General features: G+C 43.9%; 1 protein-coding gene across 1 annotated transcript; it reads left to right on the forward strand.

Annotated features, from left to right (window-relative positions):
• Nucleotides 1-22,307: 22,307 nt before the first annotated feature.
• On the forward strand, nt 22,308-25,531 carry LOC147869242 (pentatricopeptide repeat-containing protein At3g57430, chloroplastic-like). The gene is made up of 2 exons (XM_087327681.1): nt 22,308-24,922; nt 25,078-25,531. The coding sequence occupies exon 1, from the start codon at nt 22,513-22,515 to the stop codon at nt 24,547-24,549; it is 2,037 nt and encodes a 678-aa protein (XP_087183807.1). The 5' UTR covers nt 22,308-22,512; the 3' UTR covers nt 24,550-24,922; nt 25,078-25,531.
• Nucleotides 25,532-26,003: the final 472 nt, after the last annotated feature.

Below are 26,003 nucleotides of genomic sequence, written 5' to 3' on the forward strand. Positions count from 1 at the left end.
ATCGATTAGGATTAGGTTCCGCTTCTCGAGAATCGGAATACAACGAGACTGTTGCGCAATCAATACACGCGTGGATCCCTTGGGGAAGGGATAACATCGCGTATTTGAGCGTAATCATCGATCACGACGATGCCGTTCACATATTTCTAATGCGCATTCGCTCGAGGGAACATATGAACAATGCCTTTCTTGCTTACGCTCGCCGTGCTCCTGCCTGGCCTGGTTTGAATACAAGCGAGTAGACGCAAGAATGTGATGACGCCCAGTCGTTGTATGATGTGTATTTGGACGTGGTCCTCAACAAGGATGACGTCGTTTGAAATTTAGAAACCATCTACACGAAGGCCACCGCTAAGACGTCGCATGCGCGATACTCTTCATTTGGTTAGAGTAGAGTGCGCGTATTCGAGATTCAACGATGCAAATTTACGTACGAGTGGAAGAACCTAGCGGCCGGTATCATGAGACGAGAACGGTATCTACACATCGGAGATTGACAGTTTGAGACGAAAACTCTTCTCGAAGGTCATTTGTATGGTCATGCATGCTTTTCTATGGATTGCATGCGTCACACCGCACACCTTTATCCGATAAACCCATTTAAGCGCATCTCCGTAATGTGGCGAGTAATAGAATGGTAAGGTAAAGTGACAAGAGATCCCATGAAAAATACGATGATCAAGAAATATGATGAGAAATATGAGATCCTATCCGATCACGTGCGAGATCTTCATTCCTTTCACGTTTCGATGAATGGTCGAAGATCCTATGGCCTAATGGATAAGGCGTTGGTCTTCGAAACCAAAGATTCTAGGTTCGACCCCTAGTAGGATCGGTTTAGAATCGTGACCCTAGTGTACGTCGACATCAAGAACACGACGACCAAGGATCATTCACGGAGTCATAATGCGCATCCGTCTCGACCGTCTAGAAAATGCGCGGATCTTGTATCCGCTGTTTTGGCTTAATGGATGCATTCATTTACGAGGATGATGATGTTTAATAGGTAAAAGAAATGGAACGGTTTATCCGGCACAAATTCCTCATCAAAAGTGCATCGCACGTCCATCGCGATCCTCAATGGAAGTACATTTTCCAATGGAAAACCGAAGATCCTATGGCCCAATGGATAAGGCGCTGGTCTACGAAACCAGAGATTCTAGGTTCGATCCCTGGTAGGATCGATTAGGATTAGGTTCCGCTTCTCGAGAATCGGAATACAACGAGACTGTTGCGCAATCAATACACGCGTGGATCCCTTGGGGAAGGGATAACATCGCGTATTTGAGCGTAATCATCGATCACGACGATGCCGTTCACATATTTCTAATGCGCATTCGCTCGAGGGAACATATGAACAATGCCTTTCTTGCTTACGCTCGCCGTGCTCCTGCCTGGCCTGGTTTGAATACAAGCGAGTAGACGCAAGAATGTGATGACGCCCAGTCGTTGTATGATGTGTATTTGGACGTGGTCCTCAACAAGGATGACGTCGTTTGAAATTTAGAAACCATCTACACGAAGGCCACCGCTAAGACGTCGCATGCGCGATACTCTTCATTTGGTTAGAGTAGAATGCGCGTATTCGAGATTCAACGATGCAAATTTACGTACGAGTGGAAGAACCTAGCGGCCGGTATCATGAGACGAGAACGGTATCTACACATCGGAGATTGACAGTTTGAGACGAAAACTCTTCTCGAAGGTCATTTGTATGGTCATGCATGCTTTTCTATGGATTGCATGCGTCACACCGCACACCTTTATCCGATAAACCCATTTAAGCGCATCTCCGTAATGTGGCGAGTAATAGAATGGTAAGGTAAAGTGACAAGAGATCCCATGAAAAATACGATGATCAAGAAATATGATGAGAAATATGAGATCCTATCCGATCACGTGCGAGATCTTCATTCCTTTCACGTTTCGATGAATGGTCGAAGATCCTATGGCCTAATGGATAAGGCGTTGGTCTTCGAAACCAAAGATTCTAGGTTCGACCCCTAGTAGGATCGGTTTAGAATCGTGACCCTAGTGTACGTCGACATCAAGAACACGACGACCAAGGATCATTCACGGAGTCATAATGCGCATCCGTCTCGACCGTCTAGAAAATGCGCGGATCTTGTATCCGCTGTTTTGGCTTAATGGATGCATTCATTTACGAGGATGATGATGTTTAATAGGTAAAAGAAATGGAACGGTTTATCCGGCACAAATTCCTCATCAAAAGTGCATCGCACGTCCATCGCGATCCTCAATGGAAGTACATTTTCCAATGGAAAACCGAAGATCCTATGGCCCAATGGATAAGGCGCTGGTCTACGAAACCAGAGATTCTAGGTTCGATCCCTGGTAGGATCGATTAGGATTAGGTTCCGCTTCTCGAGAATCGGAATACAACGAGACTGTTGCGCAATCAATACACGCGTGGATCCCTTGGGGAAGGGATAACATCGCGTATTTGAGCGTAATCATCGATCACGACGATGCCGTTCACATATTTCTAATGCGCATTCGCTCGAGGGAACATATGAACAATGCCTTTCTTGCTTACGCTCGCCGTGCTCCTGCCTGGCCTGGTTTGAATACAAGCGAGTAGACGCAAGAATGTGATGACGCCCAGTCGTTGTATGATGTGTATTTGGACGTGGTCCTCAACAAGGATGACGTCGTTTGAAATTTAGAAACCATCTACACGAAGGCCACCGCTAAGACGTCGCATGCGCGATACTCTTCATTTGGTTAGAGTAGAATGCGCGTATTCGAGATTCAACGATGCAAATTTACGTACGAGTGGAAGAACCTAGCGGCCGGTATCATGAGACGAGAACGGTATCTACACATCGGAGATTGACAGTTTGAGACGAAAACTCTTCTCGAAGGTCATTTGTATGGTCATGCATGCTTTTCTATGGATTGCATGCGTCACACCGCACACCTTTATCCGATAAACCCATTTAAGCGCATCTCCGTAATGTGGCGAGTAATAGAATGGTAAGGTAAAGTGACAAGAGATCCCATGAAAAATACGATGATCAAGAAATATGATGAGAAATATGAGATCCTATCCGATCACGTGCGAGATCTTCATTCCTTTCACGTTTCGATGAATGGTCGAAGATCCTATGGCCTAATGGATAAGGCGTTGGTCTTCGAAACCAAAGATTCTAGGTTCGACCCCTAGTAGGATCGGTTTAGAATCGTGACCCTAGTGTACGTCGACATCAAGAACACGACGACCAAGGATCATTCACGGAGTCATAATGCGCATCCGTCTCGACCGTCTAGAAAATGCGCGGATCTTGTATCCGCTGTTTTGGCTTAATGGATGCATTCATTTACGAGGATGATGATGTTTAATAGGTAAAAGAAATGGAACGGTTTATCCGGCACAAATTCCTCATCAAAAGTGCATCGCACGTCCATCGCGATCCTCAATGGAAGTACATTTTCCAATGGAAAACCGAAGATCCTATGGCCCAATGGATAAGGCGCTGGTCTACGAAACCAGAGATTCTAGGTTCGATCCCTGGTAGGATCGATTAGGATTAGGTTCCGCTTCTCGAGAATCGGAATACAACGAGACTGTTGCGCAATCAATACACGCGTGGATCCCTTGGGGAAGGGATAACATCGCGTATTTGAGCGTAATCATCGATCACGACGATGCCGTTCACATATTTCTAATGCGCATTCGCTCGAGGGAACATATGAACAATGCCTTTCTTGCTTACGCTCGCCGTGCTCCTGCCTGGCCTGGTTTGAATACAAGCGAGTAGACGCAAGAATGTGATGACGCCCAGTCGTTGTATGATGTGTATTTGGACGTGGTCCTCAACAAGGATGACGTCGTTTGAAATTTAGAAACCATCTACACGAAGGCCACCGCTAAGACGTCGCATGCGCGATACTCTTCATTTGGTTAGAGTAGAATGCGCGTATTCGAGATTCAACGATGCAAATTTACGTACGAGTGGAAGAACCTAGCGGCCGGTATCATGAGACGAGAACGGTATCTACACATCGGAGATTGACAGTTTGAGACGAAAACTCTTCTCGAAGGTCATTTGTATGGTCATGCATGCTTTTCTATGGATTGCATGCGTCACACCGCACACCTTTATCCGATAAACCCATTTAAGCGCATCTCCGTAATGTGGCGAGTAATAGAATGGTAAGGTAAAGTGACAAGAGATCCCATGAAAAATACGATGATCAAGAAATATGATGAGAAATATGAGATCCTATCCGATCACGTGCGAGATCTTCATTCCTTTCACGTTTCGATGAATGGTCGAAGATCCTATGGCCTAATGGATAAGGCGTTGGTCTTCGAAACCAAAGATTCTAGGTTCGACCCCTAGTAGGATCGGTTTAGAATCGCGACCCTAGTGTACGTCGACATCAAGAACACGACGACCAAGGATCATTCACGGAGTCATAATGCGCATCCGTCTCGACCGTCTAGAAAATGCGCGGATCTTGTATCCGCTGTTTTGGCTTAATGGATGCATTCATTTACGAGGATGATGATGTTTAATAGGTAAAAGAAATGGAACGGTTTATCCGGCACAAATTCCTCATCAAAAGTGCATCGCACGTCCATCGCGATCCTCAATGGAAGTACATTTTCCAATGGAAAACCGAAGATCCTATGGCCCAATGGATAAGGCGCTGGTCTACGAAACCAGAGATTCTAGGTTCGATCCCTGGTAGGATCGATTAGGATTAGGTTCCGCTTCTCGAGAATCGGAATACAACGAGACTGTTGCGCAATCAATACACGCGTGGATCCCTTGGGGAAGGGATAACATCGCGTATTTGAGCGTAATCATCGATCACGACGATGCCGTTCACATATTTCTAATGCGCATTCGCTCGAGGGAACATATGAACAATGCCTTTCTTGCTTACGCTCGCCGTGCTCCTGCCTGGCCTGGTTTGAATACAAGCGAGTAGACGCAAGAATGTGATGACGCCCAGTCGTTGTATGATGTGTATTTGGACGTGGTCCTCAACAAGGATGACGTCGTTTGAAATTTAGAAACCATCTACACGAAGGCCACCGCTAAGACGTCGCATGCGCGATACTCTTCATTTGGTTAGAGTAGAATGCGCGTATTCGAGATTCAACGATGCAAATTTACGTACGAGTGGAAGAACCTAGCGGCCGGTATCATGAGACGAGAACGGTATCTACACATCGGAGATTGACAGTTTGAGACGAAAACTCTTCTCGAAGGTCATTTGTATGGTCATGCATGCTTTTCTATGGATTGCATGCGTCACACCGCACACCTTTATCCGATAAACCCATTTAAGCGCATCTCCGTAATGTGGCGAGTAATAGAATGGTAAGGTAAAGTGACAAGAGATCCCATGAAAAATACGATGATCAAGAAATATGATGAGAAATATGAGATCCTATCCGATCACGTGCGAGATCTTCATTCCTTTCACGTTTCGATGAATGGTCGAAGATCCTATGGCCTAATGGATAAGGCGTTGGTCTTCGAAACCAAAGATTCTAGGTTCGACCCCTAGTAGGATCGGTTTAGAATCGTGACCCTAGTGTACGTCGACATCAAGAACACGACGACCAAGGATCATTCACGGAGTCATAATGCGCATCCGTCTCGACCGTCTAGAAAATGCGCGGATCTTGTATCCGCTGTTTTGGCTTAATGGATGCATTCATTTACGAGGATGATGATGTTTAATAGGTAAAAGAAATGGAACGGTTTATCCGGCACAAATTCCTCATCAAAAGTGCATCGCACGTCCATCGCGATCCTCAATGGAAGTACATTTTCCAATGGAAAACCGAAGATCCTATGGCCCAATGGATAAGGCGCTGGTCTACGAAACCAGAGATTCTAGGTTCGATCCCTGGTAGGATCGATTAGGATTAGGTTCCGCTTCTCGAGAATCGGAATACAACGAGACTGTTGCGCAATCAATACACGCGTGGATCCCTTGGGGAAGGGATAACATCGCGTATTTGAGCGTAATCATCGATCACGACGATGCCGTTCACATATTTCTAATGCGCATTCGCTCGAGGGAACATATGAACAATGCCTTTCTTGCTTACGCTCGCCGTGCTCCTGCCTGGCCTGGTTTGAATACAAGCGAGTAGACGCAAGAATGTGATGACGCCCAGTCGTTGTATGATGTGTATTTGGACGTGGTCCTCAACAAGGATGACGTCGTTTGAAATTTAGAAACCATCTACACGAAGGCCACCGCTAAGACGTCGCATGCGCGATACTCTTCATTTGGTTAGAGTAGAATGCGCGTATTCGAGATTCAACGATGCAAATTTACGTACGAGTGGAAGAACCTAGCGGCCGGTATCATGAGACGAGAACGGTATCTACACATCGGAGATTGACAGTTTGAGACGAAAACTCTTCTCGAAGGTCATTTGTATGGTCATGCATGCTTTTCTATGGATTGCATGCGTCACACCGCACACCTTTATCCGATAAACCCATTTAAGCGCATCTCCGTAATGTGGCGAGTAATAGAATGGTAAGGTAAAGTGACAAGAGATCCCATGAAAAATACGATGATCAAGAAATATGATGAGAAATATGAGATCCTATCCGATCACGTGCGAGATCTTCATTCCTTTCACGTTTCGATGAATGGTCGAAGATCCTATGGCCTAATGGATAAGGCGTTGGTCTTCGAAACCAAAGATTCTAGGTTCGACCCCTAGTAGGATCGGTTTAGAATCGCGACCCTAGTGTACGTCGACATCAAGAACACGACGACCAAGGATCATTCACGGAGTCATAATGCGCATCCGTCTCGACCGTCTAGAAAATGCGCGGATCTTGTATCCGCTGTTTTGGCTTAATGGATGCATTCATTTACGAGGATGATGATGTTTAATAGGTAAAAGAAATGGAACGGTTTATCCGGCACAAATTCCTCATCAAAAGTGCATCGCACGTCCATCGCGATCCTCAATGGAAGTACATTTTCCAATGGAAAACCGAAGATCCTATGGCCCAATGGATAAGGCGCTGGTCTACGAAACCAGAGATTCTAGGTTCGATCCCTGGTAGGATCGATTAGGATTAGGTTCCGCTTCTCGAGAATCGGAATACAACGAGACTGTTGCGCAATCAATACACGCGTGGATCCCTTGGGGAAGGGATAACATCGCGTATTTGAGCGTAATCATCGATCACGACGATGCCGTTCACATATTTCTAATGCGCATTCGCTCGAGGGAACATATGAACAATGCCTTTCTTGCTTACGCTCGCCGTGCTCCTGCCTGGCCTGGTTTGAATACAAGCGAGTAGACGCAAGAATGTGATGACGCCCAGTCGTTGTATGATGTGTATTTGGACGTGGTCCTCAACAAGGATGACGTCGTTTGAAATTTAGAAACCATCTACACGAAGGCCACCGCTAAGACGTCGCATGCGCGATACTCTTCATTTGGTTAGAGTAGAATGCGCGTATTCGAGATTCAACGATGCAAATTTACGTACGAGTGGAAGAACCTAGCGGCCGGTATCATGAGACGAGAACGGTATCTACACATCGGAGATTGACAGTTTGAGACGAAAACTCTTCTCGAAGGTCATTTGTATGGTCATGCATGCTTTTCTATGGATTGCATGCGTCACACCGCACACCTTTATCCGATAAACCCATTTAAGCGCATCTCCGTAATGTGGCGAGTAATAGAATGGTAAGGTAAAGTGACAAGAGATCCCATGAAAAATACGATGATCAAGAAATATGATGAGAAATATGAGATCCTATCCGATCACGTGCGAGATCTTCATTCCTTTCACGTTTCGATGAATGGTCGAAGATCCTATGGCCTAATGGATAAGGCGTTGGTCTTCGAAACCAAAGATTCTAGGTTCGACCCCTAGTAGGATCGGTTTAGAATCGTGACCCTAGTGTACGTCGACATCAAGAACACGACGACCAAGGATCATTCACGGAGTCATAATGCGCATCCGTCTCGACCGTCTAGAAAATGCGCGGATCTTGTATCCGCTGTTTTGGCTTAATGGATGCATTCATTTACGAGGATGATGATGTTTAATAGGTAAAAGAAATGGAACGGTTTATCCGGCACAAATTCCTCATCAAAAGTGCATCGCACGTCCATCGCGATCCTCAATGGAAGTACATTTTCCAATGGAAAACCGAAGATCCTATGGCCCAATGGATAAGGCGCTGGTCTACGAAACCAGAGATTCTAGGTTCGATCCCTGGTAGGATCGATTAGGATTAGGTTCCGCTTCTCGAGAATCGGAATACAACGAGACTGTTGCGCAATCAATACACGCGTGGATCCCTTGGGGAAGGGATAACATCGCGTATTTGAGCGTAATCATCGATCACGACGATGCCGTTCACATATTTCTAATGCGCATTCGCTCGAGGGAACATATGAACAATGCCTTTCTTGCTTACGCTCGCCGTGCTCCTGCCTGGCCTGGTTTGAATACAAGCGAGTAGACGCAAGAATGTGATGACGCCCAGTCGTTGTATGATGTGTATTTGGACGTGGTCCTCAACAAGGATGACGTCGTTTGAAATTTAGAAACCATCTACACGAAGGCCACCGCTAAGACGTCGCATGCGCGATACTCTTCATTTGGTTAGAGTAGAATGCGCGTATTCGAGATTCAACGATGCAAATTTACGTACGAGTGGAAGAACCTAGCGGCCGGTATCATGAGACGAGAACGGTATCTACACATCGGAGATTGACAGTTTGAGACGAAAACTCTTCTCGAAGGTCATTTGTATGGTCATGCATGCTTTTCTATGGATTGCATGCGTCACACCGCACACCTTTATCCGATAAACCCATTTAAGCGCATCTCCGTAATGTGGCGAGTAATAGAATGGTAAGGTAAAGTGACAAGAGATCCCATGAAAAATACGATGATCAAGAAATATGATGAGAAATATGAGATCCTATCCGATCACGTGCGAGATCTTCATTCCTTTCACGTTTCGATGAATGGTCGAAGATCCTATGGCCTAATGGATAAGGCGTTGGTCTTCGAAACCAAAGATTCTAGGTTCGACCCCTAGTAGGATCGGTTTAGAATCGCGACCCTAGTGTACGTCGACATCAAGAACACGACGACCAAGGATCATTCACGGAGTCATAATGCGCATCCGTCTCGACCGTCTAGAAAATGCGCGGATCTTGTATCCGCTGTTTTGGCTTAATGGATGCATTCATTTACGAGGATGATGATGTTTAATAGGTAAAAGAAATGGAACGGTTTATCCGGCACAAATTCCTCATCAAAAGTGCATCGCACGTCCATCGCGATCCTCAATGGAAGTACATTTTCCAATGGAAAACCGAAGATCCTATGGCCCAATGGATAAGGCGCTGGTCTACGAAACCAGAGATTCTAGGTTCGATCCCTGGTAGGATCGATTAGGATTAGGTTCCGCTTCTCGAGAATCGGAATACAACGAGACTGTTGCGCAATCAATACACGCGTGGATCCCTTGGGGAAGGGATAACATCGCGTATTTGAGCGTAATCATCGATCACGACGATGCCGTTCACATATTTCTAATGCGCATTCGCTCGAGGGAACATATGAACAATGCCTTTCTTGCTTACGCTCGCCGTGCTCCTGCCTGGCCTGGTTTGAATACAAGCGAGTAGACGCAAGAATGTGATGACGCCCAGTCGTTGTATGATGTGTATTTGGACGTGGTCCTCAACAAGGATGACGTCGTTTGAAATTTAGAAACCATCTACACGAAGGCCACCGCTAAGACGTCGCATGCGCGATACTCTTCATTTGGTTAGAGTAGAATGCGCGTATTCGAGATTCAACGATGCAAATTTACGTACGAGTGGAAGAACCTAGCGGCCGGTATCATGAGACGAGAACGGTATCTACACATCGGAGATTGACAGTTTGAGACGAAAACTCTTCTCGAAGGTCATTTGTATGGTCATGCATGCTTTTCTATGGATTGCATGCGTCACACCGCACACCTTTATCCGATAAACCCATTTAAGCGCATCTCCGTAATGTGGCGAGTAATAGAATGGTAAGGTAAAGTGACAAGAGATCCCATGAAAAATACGATGATCAAGAAATATGATGAGAAATATGAGATCCTATCCGATCACGTGCGAGATCTTCATTCCTTTCACGTTTCGATGAATGGTCGAAGATCCTATGGCCTAATGGATAAGGCGTTGGTCTTCGAAACCAAAGATTCTAGGTTCGACCCCTAGTAGGATCGGTTTAGAATCGCGACCCTAGTGTACGTCGACATCAAGAACACGACGACCAAGGATCATTCACGGAGTCATAATGCGCATCCGTCTCGACCGTCTAGAAAATGCGCGGATCTTGTATCCGCTGTTTTGGCTTAATGGATGCATTCATTTACGAGGATGATGATGTTTAATAGGTAAAAGAAATGGAACGGTTTATCCGGCACAAATTCCTCATCAAAAGTGCATCGCACGTCCATCGCGATCCTCAATGGAAGTACATTTTCCAATGGAAAACCGAAGATCCTATGGCCCAATGGATAAGGCGCTGGTCTACGAAACCAGAGATTCTAGGTTCGATCCCTGGTAGGATCGATTAGGATTAGGTTCCGCTTCTCGAGAATCGGAATACAACGAGACTGTTGCGCAATCAATACACGCGTGGATCCCTTGGGGAAGGGATAACATCGCGTATTTGAGCGTAATCATCGATCACGACGATGCCGTTCACATATTTCTAATGCGCATTCGCTCGAGGGAACATATGAACAATGCCTTTCTTGCTTACGCTCGCCGTGCTCCTGCCTGGCCTGGTTTGAATACAAGCGAGTAGACGCAAGAATGTGATGACGCCCAGTCGTTGTATGATGTGTATTTGGACGTGGTCCTCAACAAGGATGACGTCGTTTGAAATTTAGAAACCATCTACACGAAGGCCACCGCTAAGACGTCGCATGCGCGATACTCTTCATTTGGTTAGAGTAGAATGCGCGTATTCGAGATTCAACGATGCAAATTTACGTACGAGTGGAAGAACCTAGCGGCCGGTATCATGAGACGAGAACGGTATCTACACATCGGAGATTGACAGTTTGAGACGAAAACTCTTCTCGAAGGTCATTTGTATGGTCATGCATGCTTTTCTATGGATTGCATGCGTCACACCGCACACCTTTATCCGATAAACCCATTTAAGCGCATCTCCGTAATGTGGCGAGTAATAGAATGGTAAGGTAAAGTGACAAGAGATCCCATGAAAAATACGATGATCAAGAAATATGATGAGAAATATGAGATCCTATCCGATCACGTGCGAGATCTTCATTCCTTTCACGTTTCGATGAATGGTCGAAGATCCTATGGCCTAATGGATAAGGCGTTGGTCTTCGAAACCAAAGATTCTAGGTTCGACCCCTAGTAGGATCGGTTTAGAATCGCGACCCTAGTGTACGTCGACATCAAGAACACGACGACCAAGGATCATTCACGGAGTCATAATGCGCATCCGTCTCGACCGTCTAGAAAATGCGCGGATCTTGTATCCGCTGTTTTGGCTTAATGGATGCATTCATTTACGAGGATGATGATGTTTAATAGGTAAAAGAAATGGAACGGTTTATCCGGCACAAATTCCTCATCAAAAGTGCATCGCACGTCCATCGCGATCCTCAATGGAAGTACATTTTCCAATGGAAAACCGAAGATCCTATGGCCCAATGGATAAGGCGCTGGTCTACGAAACCAGAGATTCTAGGTTCGATCCCTGGTAGGATCGATTAGGATTAGGTTCCGCTTCTCGAGAATCGGAATACAACGAGACTGTTGCGCAATCAATACACGCGTGGATCCCTTGGGGAAGGGATAACATCGCGTATTTGAGCGTAATCATCGATCACGACGATGCCGTTCACATATTTCTAATGCGCATTCGCTCGAGGGAACATATGAACAATGCCTTTCTTGCTTACGCTCGCCGTGCTCCTGCCTGGCCTGGTTTGAATACAAGCGAGTAGACGCAAGAATGTGATGACGCCCAGTCGTTGTATGATGTGTATTTGGACGTGGTCCTCAACAAGGATGACGTCGTTTGAAATTTAGAAACCATCTACACGAAGGCCACCGCTAAGACGTCGCATGCGCGATACTCTTCATTTGGTTAGAGTAGAATGCGCGTATTCGAGATTCAACGATGCAAATTTACGTACGAGTGGAAGAACCTAGCGGCCGGTATCATGAGACGAGAACGGTATCTACACATCGGAGATTGACAGTTTGAGACGAAAACTCTTCTCGAAGGTCATTTGTATGGTCATGCATGCTTTTCTATGGATTGCATGCGTCACACCGCACACCTTTATCCGATAAACCCATTTAAGCGCATCTCCGTAATGTGGCGAGTAATAGAATGGTAAGGTAAAGTGACAAGAGATCCCATGAAAAATACGATGATCAAGAAATATGATGAGAAATATGAGATCCTATCCGATCACGTGCGAGATCTTCATTCCTTTCACGTTTCGATGAATGGTCGAAGATCCTATGGCCTAATGGATAAGGCGTTGGTCTTCGAAACCAAAGATTCTAGGTTCGACCCCTAGTAGGATCGGTTTAGAATCGCGACCCTAGTGTACGTCGACATCAAGAACACGACGACCAAGGATCATTCACGGAGTCATAATGCGCATCCGTCTCGACCGTCTAGAAAATGCGCGGATCTTGTATCCGCTGTTTTGGCTTAATGGATGCATTCATTTACGAGGATGATGATGTTTAATAGGTAAAAGAAATGGAACGGTTTATCCGGCACAAATTCCTCATCAAAAGTGCATCGCACGTCCATCGCGATCCTCAATGGAAGTACATTTTCCAATGGAAAACCGAAGATCCTATGGCCCAATGGATAAGGCGCTGGTCTACGAAACCAGAGATTCTAGGTTCGATCCCTGGTAGGATCGATTAGGATTAGGTTCCGCTTCTCGAGAATCGGAATACAACGAGACTGTTGCGCAATCAATACACGCGTGGATCCCTTGGGGAAGGGATAACATCGCGTATTTGAGCGTAATCATCGATCACGACGATGCCGTTCACATATTTCTAATGCGCATTCGCTCGAGGGAACATATGAACAATGCCTTTCTTGCTTACGCTCGCCGTGCTCCTGCCTGGCCTGGTTTGAATACAAGCGAGTAGACGCAAGAATGTGATGACGCCCAGTCGTTGTATGATGTGTATTTGGACGTGGTCCTCAACAAGGATGACGTCGTTTGAAATTTAGAAACCATCTACACGAAGGCCACCGCTAAGACGTCGCATGCGCGATACTCTTCATTTGGTTAGAGTAGAATGCGCGTATTCGAGATTCAACGATGCAAATTTACGTACGAGTGGAAGAACCTAGCGGCCGGTATCATGAGACGAGAACGGTATCTACACATCGGAGATTGACAGTTTGAGACGAAAACTCTTCTCGAAGGTCATTTGTATGGTCATGCATGCTTTTCTATGGATTGCATGCGTCACACCGCACACCTTTATCCGATAAACCCATTTAAGCGCATCTCCGTAATGTGGCGAGTAATAGAATGGTAAGGTAAAGTGACAAGAGATCCCATGAAAAATACGATGATCAAGAAATATGATGAGAAATATGAGATCCTATCCGATCACGTGCGAGATCTTCATTCCTTTCACGTTTCGATGAATGGTCGAAGATCCTATGGCCTAATGGATAAGGCGTTGGTCTTCGAAACCAAAGATTCTAGGTTCGACCCCTAGTAGGATCGGTTTAGAATCGTGACCCTAGTGTACGTCGACATCAAGAACACGACGACCAAGGATCATTCACGGAGTCATAATGCGCATCCGTCTCGACCGTCTAGAAAATGCGCGGATCTTGTATCCGCTGTTTTGGCTTAATGGATGCATTCATTTACGAGGATGATGATGTTTAATAGGTAAAAGAAATGGAACGGTTTATCCGGCACAAATTCCTCATCAAAAGTGCATCGCACGTCCATCGCGATCCTCAATGGAAGTACATTTTCCAATGGAAAACCGAAGATCCTATGGCCCAATGGATAAGGCGCTGGTCTACGAAACCAGAGATTCTAGGTTCGATCCCTGGTAGGATCGATTAGGATTAGGTTCCGCTTCTCGAGAATCGGAATACAACGAGACTGTTGCGCAATCAATACACGCGTGGATCCCTTGGGGAAGGGATAACATCGCGTATTTGAGCGTAATCATCGATCACGACGATGCCGTTCACATATTTCTAATGCGCATTCGCTCGAGGGAACATATGAACAATGCCTTTCTTGCTTACGCTCGCCGTGCTCCTGCCTGGCCTGGTTTGAATACAAGCGAGTAGACGCAAGAATGTGATGACGCCCAGTCGTTGTATGATGTGTATTTGGACGTGGTCCTCAACAAGGATGACGTCGTTTGAAATTTAGAAACCATCTACACGAAGGCCACCGCTAAGACGTCGCATGCGCGATACTCTTCATTTGGTTAGAGTAGAATGCGCGTATTCGAGATTCAACGATGCAAATTTACGTACGAGTGGAAGAACCTAGCGGCCGGTATCATGAGACGAGAACGGTATCTACACATCGGAGATTGACAGTTTGAGACGAAAACTCTTCTCGAAGGTCATTTGTATGGTCATGCATGCTTTTCTATGGATTGCATGCGTCACACCGCACACCTTTATCCGATAAACCCATTTAAGCGCATCTCCGTAATGTGGCGAGTAATAGAATGGTAAGGTAAAGTGACAAGAGATCCCATGAAAAATACGATGATCAAGAAATATGATGAGAAATATGAGATCCTATCCGATCACGTGCGAGATCTTCATTCCTTTCACGTTTCGATGAATGGTCGAAGATCCTATGGCCTAATGGATAAGGCGTTGGTCTTCGAAACCAAAGATTCTAGGTTCGACCCCTAGTAGGATCGGTTTAGAATCGCGACCCTAGTGTACGTCGACATCAAGAACACGACGACCAAGGATCATTCACGGAGTCATAATGCGCATCCGTCTCGACCGTCTAGAAAATGCGCGGATCTTGTATCCGCTGTTTTGGCTTAATGGATGCATTCATTTACGAGGATGATGATGTTTAATAGGTAAAAGAAATGGAACGGTTTATCCGGCACAAATTCCTCATCAAAAGTGCATCGCACGTCCATCGCGATCCTCAATGGAAGTACATTTTCCAATGGAAAACCGAAGATCCTATGGCCCAATGGATAAGGCGCTGGTCTACGAAACCAGAGATTCTAGGTTCGATCCCTGGTAGGATCGATTAGGATTAGGTTCCGCTTCTCGAGAATCGGAATACAACGAGACTGTTGCGCAATCAATACACGCGTGGATCCCTTGGGGAAGGGATAACATCGCGTATTTGAGCGTAATCATCGATCACGACGATGCCGTTCACATATTTCTAATGCGCATTCGCTCGAGGGAACATATGAACAATGCCTTTCTTGCTTACGCTCGCCGTGCTCCTGCCTGGCCTGGTTTGAATACAAGCGAGTAGACGCAAGAATGTGATGACGCCCAGTCGTTGTATGATGTGTATTTGGACGTGGTCCTCAACAAGGATGACGTCGTTTGAAATTTAGAAACCATCTACACGAAGGCCACCGCTAAGACGTCGCATGCGCGATACTCTTCATTTGGTTAGAGTAGAATGCGCGTATTCGAGATTCAACGATGCAAATTTACGTACGAGTGGAAGAACCTAGCGGCCGGTATCATGAGACGAGAACGGTATCTACACATCGGAGATTGACAGTTTGAGACGAAAACTCTTCTCGAAGGTCATTTGTATGGTCATGCATGCTTTTCTATGGATTGCATGCGTCACACCGCACACCTTTATCCGATAAACCCATTTAAGCGCATCTCCGTAATGTGGCGAGTAATAGAATGGTAAGGTAAAGTGACAAGAGATCCCATGAAAAATACGATGATCAAGAAATATGATGAGAAATATGAGATCCTATCCGATCACGTGCGAGATCTTCATTCCTTTCACGTTTCGATGAATGGTCGAAGATCCTATGGCCTAATGGATAAGGCGTTGGTCTTCGAAACCAAAGATTCTAGGTTCGACCCCTAGTAGGATCGGTTTAGAATCGCGACCCTAGTGTACGTCGACATCAAGAACACGACGACCAAGGATCATTCACGGAGTCATAATGCGCATCCGTCTCGACCGTCTAGAAAATGCGCGGATCTTGTATCCGCTGTTTTGGCTTAATGGATGCATTCATTTACGAGGATGATGATGTTTAATAGGTAAAAGAAATGGAACGGTTTATCCGGCACAAATTCCTCATCAAAAGTGCATCGCACGTCCATCGCGATCCTCAATGGAAGTACATTTTCCAATGGAAAACCGAAGATCCTATGGCCCAATGGATAAGGCGCTGGTCTACGAAACCAGAGATTCTAGGTTCGATCCCTGGTAGGATCGATTAGGATTAGGTTCCGCTTCTCGAGAATCGGAATACAACGAGACTGTTGCGCAATCAATACACGCGTGGATCCCTTGGGGAAGGGATAACATCGCGTATTTGAGCGTAATCATCGATCACGACGATGCCGTTCACATATTTCTAATGCGCATTCGCTCGAGGGAACATATGAACAATGCCTTTCTTGCTTACGCTCGCCGTGCTCCTGCCTGGCCTGGTTTGAATACAAGCGAGTAGACGCAAGAATGTGATGACGCCCAGTCGTTGTATGATGTGTATTTGGACGTGGTCCTCAACAAGGATGACGTCGTTTGAAATTTAGAAACCATCTACACGAAGGCCACCGCTAAGACGTCGCATGCGCGATACTCTTCATTTGGTTAGAGTAGAATGCGCGTATTCGAGATTCAACGATGCAAATTTACGTACGAGTGGAAGAACCTAGCGGCCGGTATCATGAGACGAGAACGGTATCTACACATCGGAGATTGACAGTTTGAGACGAAAACTCTTCTCGAAGGTCATTTGTATGGTCATGCATGCTTTTCTATGGATTGCATGCGTCACACCGCACACCTTTATCCGATAAACCCATTTAAGCGCATCTCCGTAATGTGGCGAGTAATAGAATGGTAAGGTAAAGTGACAAGAGATCCCATGAAAAATACGATGATCAAGAAATATGATGAGAAATATGAGATCCTATCCGATCACGTGCGAGATCTTCATTCCTTTCACGTTTCGATGAATGGTCGAAGATCCTATGGCCTAATGGATAAGGCGTTGGTCTTCGAAACCAAAGATTCTAGGTTCGACCCCTAGTAGGATCGGTTTAGAATCGCGACCCTAGTGTACGTCGACATCAAGAACACGACGACCAAGGATCATTCACGGAGTCATAATGCGCATCCGTCTCGACCGTCTAGAAAATGCGCGGATCTTGTATCCGCTGTTTTGGCTTAATGGATGCATTCATTTACGAGGATGATGATGTTTAATAGGTAAAAGAAATGGAACGGTTTATCCGGCACAAATTCCTCATCAAAAGTGCATCGCACGTCCATCGCGATCCTCAATGGAAGTACATTTTCCAATGGAAAACCGAAGATCCTATGGCCCAATGGATAAGGCGCTGGTCTACGAAACCAGAGATTCTAGGTTCGATCCCTGGTAGGATCGATTAGGATTAGGTTCCGCTTCTCGAGAATCGGAATACAACGAGACTGTTGCGCAATCAATACACGCGTGGATCCCTTGGGGAAGGGATAACATCGCGTATTTGAGCGTAATCATCGATCACGACGATGCCGTTCACATATTTCTAATGCGCATTCGCTCGAGGGAACATATGAACAATGCCTTTCTTGCTTACGCTCGCCGTGCTCCTGCCTGGCCTGGTTTGAATACAAGCGAGTAGACGCAAGAATGTGATGACGCCCAGTCGTTGTATGATGTGTATTTGGACGTGGTCCTCAACAAGGATGACGTCGTTTGAAATTTAGAAACCATCTACACGAAGGCCACCGCTAAGACGTCGCATGCGCGATACTCTTCATTTGGTTAGAGTAGAATGCGCGTATTCGAGATTCAACGATGCAAATTTACGTACGAGTGGAAGAACCTAGCGGCCGGTATCATGAGACGAGAACGGTATCTACACATCGGAGATTGACAGTTTGAGACGAAAACTCTTCTCGAAGGTCATTTGTATGGTCATGCATGCTTTTCTATGGATTGCATGCGTCACACCGCACACCTTTATCCGATAAACCCATTTAAGCGCATCTCCGTAATGTGGCGAGTAATAGAATGGTAAGGTAAAGTGACAAGAGATCCCATGAAAAATACGATGATCAAGAAATATGATGAGAAATATGAGATCCTATCCGATCACGTGCGAGATCTTCATTCCTTTCACGTTTCGATGAATGGTCGAAGATCCTATGGCCTAATGGATAAGGCGTTGGTCTTCGAAACCAAAGATTCTAGGTTCGACCCCTAGTAGGATCGGTTTAGAATCGCGACCCTAGTGTACGTCGACATCAAGAACACGACGACCAAGGATCATTCACGGAGTCATAATGCGCATCCGTCTCGACCGTCTAGAAAATGCGCGGATCTTGTATCCGCTGTTTTGGCTTAATGGATGCATTCATTTACGAGGATGATGATGTTTAATAGGTAAAAGAAATGGAACGGTTTATCCGGCACAAATTCCTCATCAAAAGTGCATCGCACGTCCATCGCGATCCTCAATGGAAGTACATTTTCCAATGGAAAACCGAAGATCCTATGGCCCAATGGATAAGGCGCTGGTCTACGAAACCAGAGATTCTAGGTTCGATCCCTGGTAGGATCGATTAGGATTAGGTTCCGCTTCTCGAGAATCGGAATACAACGAGACTGTTGCGCAATCAATACACGCGTGGATCCCTTGGGGAAGGGATAACATCGCGTATTTGAGCGTAATCATCGATCACGACGATGCCGTTCACATATTTCTAATGCGCATTCGCTCGAGGGAACATATGAACAATGCCTTTCTTGCTTACGCTCGCCGTGCTCCTGCCTGGCCTGGTTTGAATACAAGCGAGTAGACGCAAGAATGTGATGACGCCCAGTCGTTGTATGATGTGTATTTGGACGTGGTCCTCAACAAGGATGACGTCGTTTGAAATTTAGAAACCATCTACACGAAGGCCACCGCTAAGACGTCGCATGCGCGATACTCTTCATTTGGTTAGAGTAGAATGCGCGTATTCGAGATTCAACGATGCAAATTTACGTACGAGTGGAAGAACCTAGCGGCCGGTATCATGAGACGAGAACGGTATCTACACATCGGAGATTGACAGTTTGAGACGAAAACTCTTCTCGAAGGTCATTTGTATGGTCATGCATGCTTTTCTATGGATTGCATGCGTCACACCGCACACCTTTATCCGATAAACCCATTTAAGCGCATCTCCGTAATGTGGCGAGTAATAGAATGGTAAGGTAAAGTGACAAGAGATCCCATGAAAAATACGATGATCAAGAAATATGATGAGAAATATGAGATCCTATCCGATCACGTGCGAGATCTTCATTCCTTTCACGTTTCGATGAATGGTCGAAGATCCTATGGCCTAATGGATAAGGCGTTGGTCTTCGAAACCAAAGATTCTAGGTTCGACCCCTAGTAGGATCGGTTTAGAATCGCGACCCTAGTGTACGTCGACATCAAGAACACGACGACCAAGGATCATTCACGGAGTCATAATGCGCATCCGTCTCGACCGTCTAGAAAATGCGCGGATCTTGTATCCGCTGTTTTGGCTTAATGGATGCATTCATTTACGAGGATGATGATGTTTAATAGGTAAAAGAAATGGAACGGTTTATCCGGCACAAATTCCTCATCAAAAGTAGGTTATCCGGCAATCATGCATTAGGTTAGTAGTTGATGTTAAATTTCATGTTAAATTTCTGCTAGATATGTTACTTCCAATGTTGCAATCCAAGGATACACGAGACCCATTATAGAAGTAGGGCATTATAATATAGAGAGAGAGAGAGAGAGAGATGTTATGTTAGTAAATCAACTTCACTAGCTTTGCATTTCACACCGGTGAAGGTGATGCATGAGTTTGGGCTTGTCTTTTAATTTCTATTTTAAAAGAAACTTTTTTGGCCTAACCTCGGGCGTTCTCCAGTGGACAAGACATCGGCCTCGTCCAGCACAACGTGTTTCGAATATTTGTAGGAGTTACAATTCCTCGCTCGGGGGTCAGAATCAAGATCGAAATAATCCATCGTGATCCTCAAGGCAAAGTCTCATGTTTACGAACCAAGTTTCCTAGAGAGACCATTCAGTGTTTCATTATATGTCAAATTTGCATAACTTGGTCTCCGAAGCTCATAATTTTGACCCGAAACTTCTGTCGTGCTACTTGGTTGACCAGGAAAATAAGGATTTGCACAAGATAATTGAAATATAAATTAAATTAAATTTTTATAAGTAATAATAAGTTCATGAGGGTGTGTAAATACAATGAGAAGATCCTCGGCTTTGTTACATGGAGTGATCAAGATACAAAAAAAATGGATAGGTGTTGAGAATGATTAAAGTTATAGCTAAAATGGCTAGTCCAACGGCTACTCAACCCTAACAACTAGTTATCCCAACAGCCAGATATTGGCCTTTAAGAGGAACCTTCTCCTCATGTAAAAAGTTATCTGTGTTTTTCTCTCTCCTATTGTGACATATATGTATATTCTTGAGAATAAAGGTGTTTTTCTCATTTTTCAATATGGTATCAGAGCCTAGATCCTCCCCTTTGCCAAACCCTACATTTGTCCCTCTGCTGGTGTAATAGTGATCGGAACAACACTGTCCTAGCATCCAAGAGAGGAAAGGGAGGCTTCTCCTTCTAGGATGACAGTGATATGTGAATGAGAGGTGACTTCAAAAAAGAAGTCAAAAGAGGAGAGAAGAGATAGTCTAGGTTCAGAAGATGGATGAGGTGTTGTCAAATTTGAACTAGGATAAGGTGAAAACGTTGGTGAAATACATGAAGCATGTTGAGAACACAACCACCACCTTGACTTCCAGAAGGAGGACGTGGGCAAACTAGAGGTCACAGTCGTGCCGATTGTTATTTGCATGCTCTACTTTTCCTCTAGCACATTATGCTAACAAAAACATAATCATAAAAAATCCTTAACCACTCACTTTTAGCACAAGCTTTTAGCAATTGAGCTAAGGCATTTTGTTGTATTTAAATACAAGTCATTATATGTCCTTCTTACCACACCCTTGCCCTATCATTTAACCTTTCTCATATTCCTACTTTAACTTATTTCTTCCTATGCACTCCCCCCTAAGAGTTGGCAACGACTAGGCTCAAGCCTAAACCGAGTCGTTAAACCATTTTTAAATGGTTTGGGACTTTGGTTGTTTGATTCAGTTCCGGTTTGAGCTTCCCAAACTACTTTGAGTTTGGTTTGGCAAGGCCCAAGCCGAACCAAACTATTTTGGGCCAAAACGGTTCCCAAACCAGTCCCTAAACTGGTATAAGCTTAACTAGTTTGGCCAAACTATTGAAGCCTTAACCAATTTAGGAATCGATTCGATTCAAGTTTGAAAACCTCCAAACCGGTTTGGTTTAGGCAAGGCCAAACTGGTTAAGCCAAAATCGAACCATTGCCGATTCCTACTCCGCACATCACGACAACATGGTGCAATCTATGCTCTTTTTTCTTTTTGTGCAACCTCGACAAGCTAGACATCAAGTTATTAACCCCACATTTCTTTTCTTGTGACCATTGAGAAATAGGCATGAACGAGAAATGAAAGCCATTAGTCCTATACTTCTTTGCTACCTTTGGGAGAATTCATCGAATGAATGTACTCACGACTAAGATGCTATTGATTCCTCTTTTCTTGCGATCAATGAGAACCCACAACATGAGCATGGCTTTGGTGTCCATGAGTATGAACAAAGCCCCTAGAAACAGAAGTATTTAGTTAGGACTAGACTAGCCTGCACTCTATTGGCGAATCCGTGTTTTTTTTCCCCAAAAAATCGCAAATCCATTTTATGCTTAACCCTCAGATTGATGTACGCTTCGTAAGATGACTCTGTTTCTGATTTGGGACAGAACATGGCAGAACAAACAGAGCATGGCTTTGGTGTCCATGAGTATGAACAAAGCCCCTAGAAACAGAAGTATTTAGTAAGAACTAGACCAGCCTGCACTCTATTGGCAAATCCGTTTTTTTCCCCCCAAAAAATGGCAAATCCATTTTATGCTTAACCCTCAGATTGATGTACTCTTCCTAAGATGACTCTGTTTCTGATTTGGGACAGAACATGGCAGATCAAACAGAGCATTGTGAAAAACAAGAGGCTCCTATTAATAGATGTAGATTGGCCATCCTAAACATGGGAATACAAAGAGAAAACAGGGGAAAAGAAAATTATGGTATCAACACTTAAACAGAAATGAAGAGAATGTCTAAAGAAGATTTCAATGTTGTGGCATTTCTCAAAGGTTGTGCTCAGAGGAAGGATCTTTCTGAAGGTTCTAGAATACATTCATATATTGTGAGGAAAGGGTTGCTTGAAAAAAGCCTGTATCTAGCAACCACTTTGATCAGCATGTATGCTAAATGTGGTGCTCTTTTGAAAGCACAAAAAGTGCTCGAAAAGTTACCAACCCGAAATGTTATATCATGGAATGCGTTAATTTCAGGTTATGCACAAGAAGGCCGAGTTTATGAAGCTTTAAAATGCTTCGAAATGATGCAAAACGAGGGCATTTCTCCTGATACCATCACCTTTATTTGCATCTTGAAAGCATGTAGCATAGCAAGAGATGTAGAAATGGGCATAAGAATTCATGTAAAGATTGTTTCTAATTGCTTTCTATTCAAAGATATCGCACTTGGAAATGCACTAGTGGATATGTATGCGAAATGTGGATTGATTAATAAAGCGCAAGACGTGCTTGAAGAGCTTCCAGTCCGAGATGTAGTTTCTTGGAATATTATGATCGACGGATGTGTGCAAAATGAACAAAATAACAAAGCATTGAGCATCTATGAACAAATGCGAAGTGAAGGTCTTGCTTCTGATTCAATCACCTTTATTTTGATTCTGAAAGCATGTAGCAGCATTGGCCTTATCGAGAAAGGTGAAGAAATTCATGAAAAGCTTCTCAGGAGAGGATTGTTGGAGAATGATATCGTTCTTAGCACTGCTTTAGTGGATATGTATGCAAAATGTGGTGCACTCGAAAAAGCTCAACAAGTGCTTGACGGGCTTTTTGCTCGAGACTCCATTTGTTGGAATGCATTAATCACAGGGTATACTCAGCAAGGGCATGACCAAGAGGCATTAAATTGTTTCAAACAAATGGAAAATGAGGGTCTTCCTCCCAATGGAGTCACTTACCTTTCTATCTTGAAGGCATGTGGCAATATAGGGGCTACAGAAAAAGGCAAACAAATTCATGATCAAATTAGGAGCCGAAACTTCATAGAGAAGGATATTGTGCTTGGTAACGCTTTAGTTGATATGTATGCTAAATGTGGAATGCTTGACAAAGCCCAAAAAGCACTTGAAGACCATTCTAATCGCAATGTCATCACATGGTCTGCATTAATTTCTGGGTATGTTCAACATGGACAAAGCCATGAAGCACTCGATAGTTTCAAAAGAATGCAAAAGGAGGGCTTATCACCTGATTCTATTACATTTATTTGCACTCTAAAGGCCTGTGGAAGCATGGGTGCTATAGACAAGGGCAAGCAAATTCATGATGAGGTCGTGAAAAGGAAATTGTTGGAGAAGGATGTAGTTCTTGGCACTGCTCTGGTTGATATGTATGCTAGATGTGGTATGCTTGAGAAAGCAAGAAAAGTATTGGAAGAGCTTCATCTTCGAGATGTGATTGCTTGGTCAGCCCTTATTGCTGGCTATGCTCAACAAGGACAAGGACATGAAGCCCTGAAGTGTCTCAAACACATGGAAAGTGAGGGCATATCACCTGACAGCATAACATTATTATGTGTGTTGAGTGCATGTGCTCACTCTGGGCTCATAAACGATGCCAAAATGCTTTTTGAGATTATGACTACAAAATATTGTATTTCTCCAAACTTAGAGCATCTTAATTGCATGGTTGTAGTATTTGGATGTGGGGGGCAATTTGATAAGGCTATTTCAGTGATCAAGGCAATGCCATTTTTTGAGTATTCAGCCATATGGATTTCACTATTGGGTGCTTGTAGGAAATGGGGAAATGTGAAGCTTGGGAGATTGTCTTTTGATCAAGCCATACAACTAGATAATAGTGGTGCGGCGGCATATGTTCTCATGGCTGATATATTTGGAAGTGCTGGTATGTTAGAGGATGCAAAAAAAATCGAAAACATGATTAGAATAAAACATGATTCTTGGAGAAAGCAAGAATATGAGCATGCCATGAATGTCTATGTCAATGAGCATACTATGGATGCCTATATTGATCATGGATGAGTTGATAGATCTAGTGGGTTTTCACAACTCATAAACATGAACATACCATTAATATCCACATCAATGAACTTGTCATGGATGCATTTACTGATGAGATTAACATGGATTTCTATATCAATGGGTGATGTATATAAGGGGACCTGAATCTGCAACCTATGAACATGAATATATATCATGGATGTTGATGAACATGTAATAAAATTTCTGCCCATAATGCATAGATCTAGGGGAACTTGAGTTCACAAATCAAGGGTCATGAACCCAAGCTCAGTGCTTGGAGAAAGCAAGGAATATTGAACATCAATGTACAAAAAACTGTGTGGTTATTGTATATACACATCAAATCGGCCATGATGAGAGTACAAGGGAATCGGTTGGTATATTCGTTTATCCAACACAACTTTTGTATTTTTTATGATTTTATAATACCGGGGTGTATCTTTTTGTAATAAAAAAAAAAATTATACCAATGATGGGTAGATCTAGGGAAACTTGAGAGTTCGCAATCTTTAGGGCATAAAGCACAAGCTTGGTGCTTAGAGAAAGGCACAAAATAGTGATCATAATGTACCATGGATGTTTATATTGATGTATGTACCATGGATGCCTATATCAGCGAGCATGCCCACAATGCATCAGTTATGAAACCCCAGTTTTGTAACTGGATCAATGACTTTTGTATATAGAACTATAATTTTTTCATGAAGCCTTAGTTTTATGACAAACTCAAGTGTCTATACACACTTTTGGAGAACGGTATAATCATGATATTTATGAGATCTTGATGTGAACTAGAGATGGTTTAATTATCCCTCAATTGCATCAATGTGGGATCAATTTAGCTTTTGCGAAAAAAGAATAGTGATTTGCTTATTTCAAAAATTTAATGACCTTTTGGTATATTCCATTCATGAGAGCAATACATGTTGGTACTCTCACGGTTCACCACCATTTAAAAACACAAACATGTGAAAGTGATGACGATGTTCCCTCTCATCCTTTAGACAAGGTGATCTTTGGCTTCAAGTAAGGCTCTAACATGTAATGTATATGTATCCTACAATCTAGCTAAAAAGCATGCATAATAAGTTGCATTTCCAATTGCTCGTTACATTACTTACATTTACATTTAAATATATATGACATTGTTTTGAGTGTTGATTCTTATTTCAAAAACTTACTTTGGTAAAATGCAAGGGGGTATAGGAGAGCATGGTAATTCAATTGGGATAGAATACCAATAAGCATAAGTCCGGATACATTAATTTCTAGAAGAACGGAGTTAGTATCCAAAGGAGTTCATGGAGTCATGAGTAAAAATGGACAAGGGCCAATACCACATTTGGTAGAAGTTGATGGCAATAGCTTGTCAATCCAACTTTGGATTGTGGAACTCGAGCAATTGAAACCTATTATGATTCAAATACTAATGATAAAGCAATGAATACTCATAT

The sequence above is a fragment of the Azolla caroliniana genome, unplaced genomic scaffold, assembly GCF_043228905.1.
Source record: "Azolla caroliniana isolate FFs.n. ecotype wild unplaced genomic scaffold, voAzoCaro1.0.p SCAF_1, whole genome shotgun sequence".
NCBI lineage: Eukaryota > Viridiplantae > Streptophyta > Polypodiopsida > Salviniales > Salviniaceae > Azolla > Azolla caroliniana.

What these genes read in the sequence shown, in the direction of transcription:
- LOC147869242 (XM_087327681.1), top strand. Translation starts at nt 22,513, where the DNA reads ATGAAGAGAATGTCTAAAGAAGATTTCAATGTTGTGGCATTTCTCAAA.